Source organism: Nestor notabilis, unplaced genomic scaffold (genome assembly GCF_000696875.1).
Source record: "Nestor notabilis isolate BGI_N333 unplaced genomic scaffold, ASM69687v1 scaffold8360, whole genome shotgun sequence".
Taxonomy (NCBI): domain Eukaryota; kingdom Metazoa; phylum Chordata; class Aves; order Psittaciformes; family Psittacidae; genus Nestor; species Nestor notabilis.
The window spans coordinates 67,854-75,455 of record NW_009912444.1 but is presented as its reverse complement, the minus strand read 5'-3'; the positions used below and the strand labels follow the sequence as shown (position 1 = coordinate 75,455).

Below are 7,602 nucleotides of genomic sequence, written 5' to 3'. Positions count from 1 at the left end.
TTCCTGTCTCTGTTCTTCAAATTGAAATTCAATCTGCATCTCTCCTGAACAGAGCATGTGCCTCTTGTAAGGTATGAGTGATTGTATGTGTGATCATGCAGCTTTGACTCTTAGGCACTTTAGGATCTTTCAGGGACACTGTGCTTACCTCAGGAAGTATAAAACTGCAACCTTTGTTCTAAATAAATGATCAACTATCTAGATTTGCACATATGAGAAAAACACACATGGAAATATAATAAAAGGCTAGAGAGTAATAAAATCAGAACAGGATATGAATATAAATGAGTATATTAGCAGTGAAGTAATGAAGCCTGGCTTTCTTCAAGTTTGGACTTCATGTTTGATTTACTGGTATCAAAAAGGTGCAAGAGAGAATCAAAACTTTTGTTCTTGTTGAGCTTTTACAAGGTCTTTGTGTGGACTGTTTGCTGCATCCAGACATCCATTGAGATGGATTTCTGTAGCATCTCTGTGTTGTGCAGCAGCATAATTTCATAGCACTTGTGGGAAACAACTCATCTTGGTAAAATGTAATTGAAATTAGCAAACGGTTTGGAAGTGAATGGCAGGAACAAATATATGTGTGTAAACTCACACACATAGACATGTTCTGAACACAGTTGGGTAAACTCTATACTCCATACGGAATCATAAGGCAAACAGAGAGAATAGAACATTCAGGGAAATCAGGTTTGAGTTAATCATAGAATCGTTTTGGTTGGAAAGACTGCTAAAAACAATGAGTCCAAATGTAAAGCCAGCACTGCCAAGGCCCACCAGTAAACCATGTCACTGAACAGTGGAAAGATTTGTTGGTTATATTCAGAAATGATAAAACTGTCAATATTTTTTTGAAGCTATTAAAATTTTTACAGAGTAAATTATGTGATTATTATCCCAGTAGTAACATATGGATCTGTAGCAGAGCTCTCAACTTAAAATAATGTAGGCTTCAAAATTAGTAGGTGCTCATGGCTATTGGTAGTCTGAATGATTTGAAGAGAAAACATAATGCCCAGAATTTAATTAAGACGTGTGTTAAAATGAAGCAACTCTTAGTAAAATTCAGCCCTGTAACTAGAAGGTTTTATAGGAAGCAAATTGAAACCCTCTGGATGAATGACTCTGGGAGAAGAGATATTTCCCCTCTGCTTTGGATGCAGCAGCTGTAAGACTTGATGAATGTGCTTCCACCTCTGTGTGGTATCGCCAACTTGTTATCAACTGCCACCACCATTTTTATGATCTCTAAATCCTATAGGCACCTGTTCCCAAACCCATTGAAATAAACAAAGCTCAGACTTTTGCTGTGTTGTCTGTTGTGAGGTAAACAACGTCCCAGTTTGCATTCTAATTATTTCAACCTTAAAAGGGAGAAGGAAGGTGGGTGGTGCCAAGGGCCTGACTGTGCTGGTTCTGCAACTTAAATGGTGAGCCTGAGTAAGAGAGACAGGAGCTTGTCTTCTTTTCCTCCAGTGAGTTACTGGGTTCTTATACTTAGAAATAGTCTAAGCTTGGCACAATTTCTGTTGCCATCATGTCGATCAGGGTTTAAATAAAGACCTATAGCTCAATTTAATAATGAAAAATATTACTTACATGTTAATGTGTTATAAAGACACTATTTGTAATGCCTAGTAGTAGTAGTTTTATATATCTGTAAATATGTCTTGCAGTGTAAAGGTGGACCTTGTTTCATTTTCTGCTATGTTACAACTGCTACAACTCTCTTATTTCCATTCCCAATACAGTGGTTAAGATGCCTTTTTGGAATCATTATGATCACTGTACATTTTAATTTTCAATAGTGTTAAATCATCTCTTTGGAAATAATAGTAGAAACTTGGGGGGGGGGGAAAAGTCATACTTTTTAAAAACATATCAAGTTGTTTTCATAGAAGTAGTTTGCTGTCACCAGAATCTGAAAGTGTATGTGGGGTTTTTGCAGTGTGCTTAAAAATACCTCCTCATATCCCTGCAGCTGTCATTATTTTGTGTTTGGCAAATGGGAGATATAAATGTCAAAATTAGAGTGGTATGAACTATATAGAGTTATATAGTGTCTAGCATAGAAGCAGAATATAGAGACGTCTAAAATACTTGCAGAGAACTAATTAGGACATGTGCTGCTTCTGTGATTGCTTTGCATCAGGCCTCTGTGTTTGGAGAAGGAAAAGTGATACATGTTTACATTAATATTGAGAGAGATTCTTTTCTGCCCGGAGCTGTTTCTCTTGGTTAAGAACAGTAGGGTTTGAATGTCTGCAAATGCTTTATCATTTACAACCAGACAGTGGATCAATATAATTATAAACACAAAACACTGAAGTTTCTGCTGATGGAATGTGGGGCTGAGGAAAACTTTGTTATTGAGAAACTGTGAACTCAACTGTTACAGAAGACAGCAAAGAGTGTTTTTCCATTAGACTTGACCACATTTACACTGTTACTTTCATATTCAATTAAAATAAAACAGAAATCCACAATATCACTTTAGATGCATGTTTCATTTTGAAGTTGCAGGGAAATTAGGGTGACTTCTTTTTTTCTTTCCAAAGGTACGGGTGACAACGTTGAGATACAAACTCAGTGATCAGTGCCCACTGTCAAAGCTGAACCTAACTGCTTTACTTCAGCCTTCTCTTAATCTTATCTTTGTTTCCTGTGCAGCAGTCCATAAACATTGTGGAGCGTGCTTTTACTGCTATGCAAAGTATTAGTCTTTTTCTGAATCTCAGGATAAAATCTGTTTCTTCTTCAGAGGTCCAGATATTTGTGCTTATTGAGGATAGAAAAGTGCATGTCTTTTGTTTGTTTTGGAAAGCTCACCTGAGTGAGGGGCTGGAGCAAGCAAATGTCCAAGCAAGTACTCCGTGTGTTTTCTCAATTACTAGAACAACTCTTTACTGATTCTGTAAATGCATCCTTAGGATTGGTTATTATTAAGTGTGGGATTCGTCTACCTAAATGTCACTGTATGTAGCTGAGATCAGCTTCAGCTCCCATTATAGTAAAGGGAAACCGATGTGGTGGTAGTTGAGTGAATATCCTAAAAAGCCTGTGTTTATATTTTAAGTGCACCTAATCCGCACATGTCCCCACAGATCCCCCCTTCCCATTTTTTTCTTTCTCACACATGATGGGAATTACAAACTCCAGCACTTCTATAAGGCCAGCGCCCAGTCTCTTCTCTAAAAATAAACAATATATTCTATTAGAAAAGAGAGAGAGAGGAGCCAGGCTTAAATTAGAGGTCATAGATGTAGAGTTGTTTTGAAATTTGGCAGTTGACTCTGATAGGATTGGCAAGGAGATCTCCAAAAGGCTGCAACTGTAAATTGGAAATAAATGGAAAAAATAAATTGGAAATAAATGGCAGTGGGAGACATCTTTGAATCTATAATGCATGTCCTGATACTGACTTACTCATAAAAGAGCATGTGTTTAATGTGTCATAAAAATATTTAAGCCCCATTGGTCCTTGTATAAATATTTCATTTTTAAACTTGGATTCTGGCGTGGCTAGAAGTGTATTCAGCATGCGTATCTTTGCCATCGCTATGAAGGATTAAAAACAAGGATCACCAGAAACTGGGGTTTTTTTTCTCCTCTTTCAGACAAATATTCTCACAAGACTTTATGTTGTCTTTTGTGTCCAAATCAATTTTTTTTAGTCCTTGCTATATCATCTGTTTTGTTATATAGTATTCCTCTGAGAGAAGCTGTGGAGGGAGGCAGTTTGGAGGCAGAGTGAGTTGCTGCCAAGAAGGCATTCATCTATGAGTGTGTGAATGTGGGTGGGTGACTGAGATGTCCAAAAAAGACACTTGTCTCTGTTCCTCCAACTACTTCTGTTCCAAAGATGATGTATGTCTGTAAATAAAGCAGGATGTATTTTGAATGTGCCCATGTTTTCCATCGTTAATTTTTTCACTGTTAGGAAACTAAACTGCAAGAATCTGAACATCTGCTACCACCTGGCAGCTCAAGTGGCTAAAGAAAGGAATGAAACAGTTAGGAAAGACAACCTCTAAAATATTATTTTTCTTTCTGCTGTTTTCTTGAACTAAATAAGATCTTAATTTAGCTCAAAACTACTTAACATTGATGTTAGTACTGTGTCTAGGGAATGGTCTCTAGGGCTTTAAAAAAGACTCAAGTAATGACAGAGGGAGAGGGGGAAGCACATGACCAGAGCTGCACTTGCTGCATCACGCTGTACGAGCACTTGGCTAATGGCCCTTTTAGGATGCATGATAACTGTATATGTAACTGATGCCCGAGTCTGTACTTCCTCCACTTATAACAGCATGTGAAATTCATATTACTGCTGATTTCTCCAGTGTGGCACCAGTGCATAAGACTTAGACCTCCTTGGTTATGATTGTTTTGTACTGTTCCTCACAGGTGAAATCTGTGCTTTTAAAATCCACGGACAAGAAATGCCCTTTGAAGCTGTTGTGCTAAACAAGACATCTGGTGAAGGTCGTCTTCGGGCAAAAAGTCCTGTTGACTGTGAACTGCAGAAGGAATACACATTTGTCATCCAGGCCTATGACTGTGGATCAGGACCAGGTGGAACAAACTGGAAGAAATCTCACAAGTGGGTGAAAATGAGGAGAAATATTTTTTTGCTTTGGCATGCATTTGCTCTACAGGTCAGATCATATTGAAGGGCTCCTTTTTTATACTGTAGCCAGGTAGAAAACAAATAAAACCAAATTACTATTGTTGCAATAGTCAAGCCACGTTTTATTTCTTTTTCCTTTTAGAAAATATTTTTCCTTTTTGCCTCCTGCAGTTTGACCCATTCTGCAGTGGTTCCCGTTGAAGCTCTTAATAGGATCCCTGTTCAAGTGGAGAAATGGATCTCAGTTTGAGTTTAGTTTTCTGTTCTTGTTTTCATGTTAAATATATTGACTAAACAGATCAGCCAGGGCATGGAAGCTAGCTTTTAACTGGTACTTTACATATTCAGAATAGATTTTTCTCTCTTCTTCTTATTTCAAATGGTAAGAGAAGAGAAATCACCCTTTTTAGCATGTGCATGTGTATATGCTGCAGCAGTGTTGCCTTTGCACGGTGTGTTTCTGACCTCAGCTTTTGGACAGCAAGTCTCAGAGGAGTTAAAATCCTCTGGAAGAGGCAGGTATCGAATGTTAGTAAGTGGTACTTTTTAATGTGGAGGCAATTCCCTGAATAAGCTTAAGTGGCACAGTCCCTTTTTTCCCCTTAAATTAATGAAACTAAGCTCCAGACCATTTGTGATTAAAGATAAATGTAACTCACATGTAGATGTATAACTGCTGTACAAATCGTTCATTTTGCTGAGAGCCATTTAAATCAATGATTAATAGTAATCATTCTTCCTTTTGCTCATCCAGGACACAAGACAATTAAAAATTTAATTAGCTCTATAATGCATGCTAAACGTTTTCAGGATATTTAAAAAGAATACACATTTAGGAGGAAGTCTGCAAGATCAAATAACCATCAAGTCACAGAAAGAGGTTTTGCTTCGTGTTATTAAATTTTATGATGTTTTTCTCTCCCATATCCATAACAGGCTAGTATGTTTTCCACTTCCGGACAATTTTGGTCTAATCCTGAGAAAATGAAATCTGGCCCATCAGGACCAGACTTTGTTATGCTTCTGATGGTGGTTTCTATGCAAATCATATGTTAAGCCAGGCTGTCTGGGGTCCCAACCTTTACTACTGGCTCTGCCATTGGTCTAGAAAGTCTCTCCACTTCTATGTCCCTCTGTTTCTTTGCCTGTCAAATCAGATAGCAGGTTCTTTCAAACGAAGGCCTTTAGAGTTTGCTTATTAAATACTCAAGGCCTCTTATTTTTGACCCTTTGATGTACAATGTTGTAAGTAATTAAAGGATCAAATAATTATAATGAGCAGAAGGTGAGAGCCTTAGTTAATGTCCGAGAATATTCATAAACTGACCATTTTTAGGTAGTGAATATGTAAGACTACTGTAATTCTCTTCCTCTTTTTTTGCTTATTAACCCATTTTACACTGGAATGATACTGAGTTTCTGCTGGGATCCATTTTAAGAGACAGGCAGATTTTACCTATTTCCCCATTAAGATACTAAATTGGTCAAATTAAACATAGAAATTCAATAATCTCTCATTTTAACAGATGTTTACATAGTTTTCTAGATAGTGTCCTTTTAGTCTTTTCAAGTATTTTGAAAACAAACTGTCGGTGATGTGTCATGATAAATTAATTTGTCTCTTTGATTTCTTTACATATTTTAGGGCAGTGGTCCATATCCAGGTAAAGGATGTCAATGAGTTTTCACCAGCTTTCAAGGAGAGTGTGTATAAGGCCACTGTGACAGAGGGGAAGATCTATGACAGCATACTGCAGGTGGAAGCCATAGATGAGGACTGTTCTCCACAGTACAGCCAGATCTGCAATTATGAAATTGTCACAACTGATGTACCTTTTGCCATTGACAGAAATGGTGAGTATGGAGAAGGAGCAATTCTAAGTCTGGGACAGATAGCAGTAATTTCTGTAGATAGTGTGATTGCCTGTCATTACTACCTGATAACCTGGCTTGAGTTTTAACTCAAGAGAGTAGTCCTGTTCTCAGCTCCGAGCATGAAGGAACTGTTACACTAGAAATTCCATCCCTTTCATGTAAGATTTAGTGAGAAAATGCCACAGTAATTTACTGTGGAAATTAAACTCCCAGTTTTACATGAACAGTATGTTTCTCTGTCAGTCCTTTCTCTTTAATTGTCTCAGATCCAGTTTTCTATCCAAGTGATGACATTTCCCAATGCAGCATGTGGCTCTACATCACAGAGGTTGTTCACTGGTTTAGAGCTAGTCCCATTCTTCCAAACTTTGTGGAGCAGAGACTAAATGTAGAAGTGACAATATTCTGGATGTGTTTAATGATCGTTGAAACTTTGAGGGTGTGGGCCCACAGATCTACCTATTCATGGTGCTTTCTGAAGCAGCTCCATTATTCTGCAGCATGGGAGAAAATACACTTTGGAGAAGTAGTATAATTTTTAATGGTTACTGATTTTAGTTGGGGTTTTTACTGTATATAATATTATGGGAAAAATAATAAACTATAATAAAGTTTTCCATGTGCAGCCATTTTTGACCTTGATCACCTTGTCTGTCAGCTTCCTGCTTTTCCCAGTCAAGTTCTCACCCGAGAAAAGCACAGAACTTGACACAGTGTTTGGGAGAGGTGGCTGGGCTGCATTAAAAACCTGCCATTGTCTTCTTGCTTCAGATAATACAAAATAGTAGCTGTCTTTCAGGTACTTCAGCAGTCCGGTATCGGCATCACTTTGTAGATGAGAGTCCTCATTCTAAATATTTACATGTGCACACTTGTGCAGGAGTTCAGAATGGAAATTGCTGTCCTTATAGAACTTGTTTTCCCAGAACACGCACCTTGTGTGCATTCCCGCAATGCTCTGATTTATCTTTCCTAGCAAAAACATTTAATCCATGTTGGAGGAGAGTACTCTTTGGAAGTTAAACCTGATTTTTGGCCGAATTAAGAATTGAGAGCACTCATGGAGCTACTGTTTTCTTCAAGCAGTCATTTTC

General features: G+C 37.8%; 1 protein-coding gene across 1 annotated transcript in view; it reads left to right on the top strand.

The window, feature by feature from the left end:
- CLSTN2 (calsyntenin 2) overlaps positions 1–7,602 on the top strand; it is a gene marked incomplete at its 3' end in the record, with an annotated part of 178,571 nt that overhangs the window by 104,362 nt on the left and 66,607 nt on the right. Inside the window, exons 3-4 of the mRNA XM_010019454.1 lie at positions 4,411–4,606; positions 6,279–6,487. Coding sequence (XP_010017756.1) covers positions 4,411–4,606; positions 6,279–6,487 — 405 coding nt within the window. The remainder of the gene's footprint in view (positions 1–4,410; positions 4,607–6,278; positions 6,488–7,602) is intronic.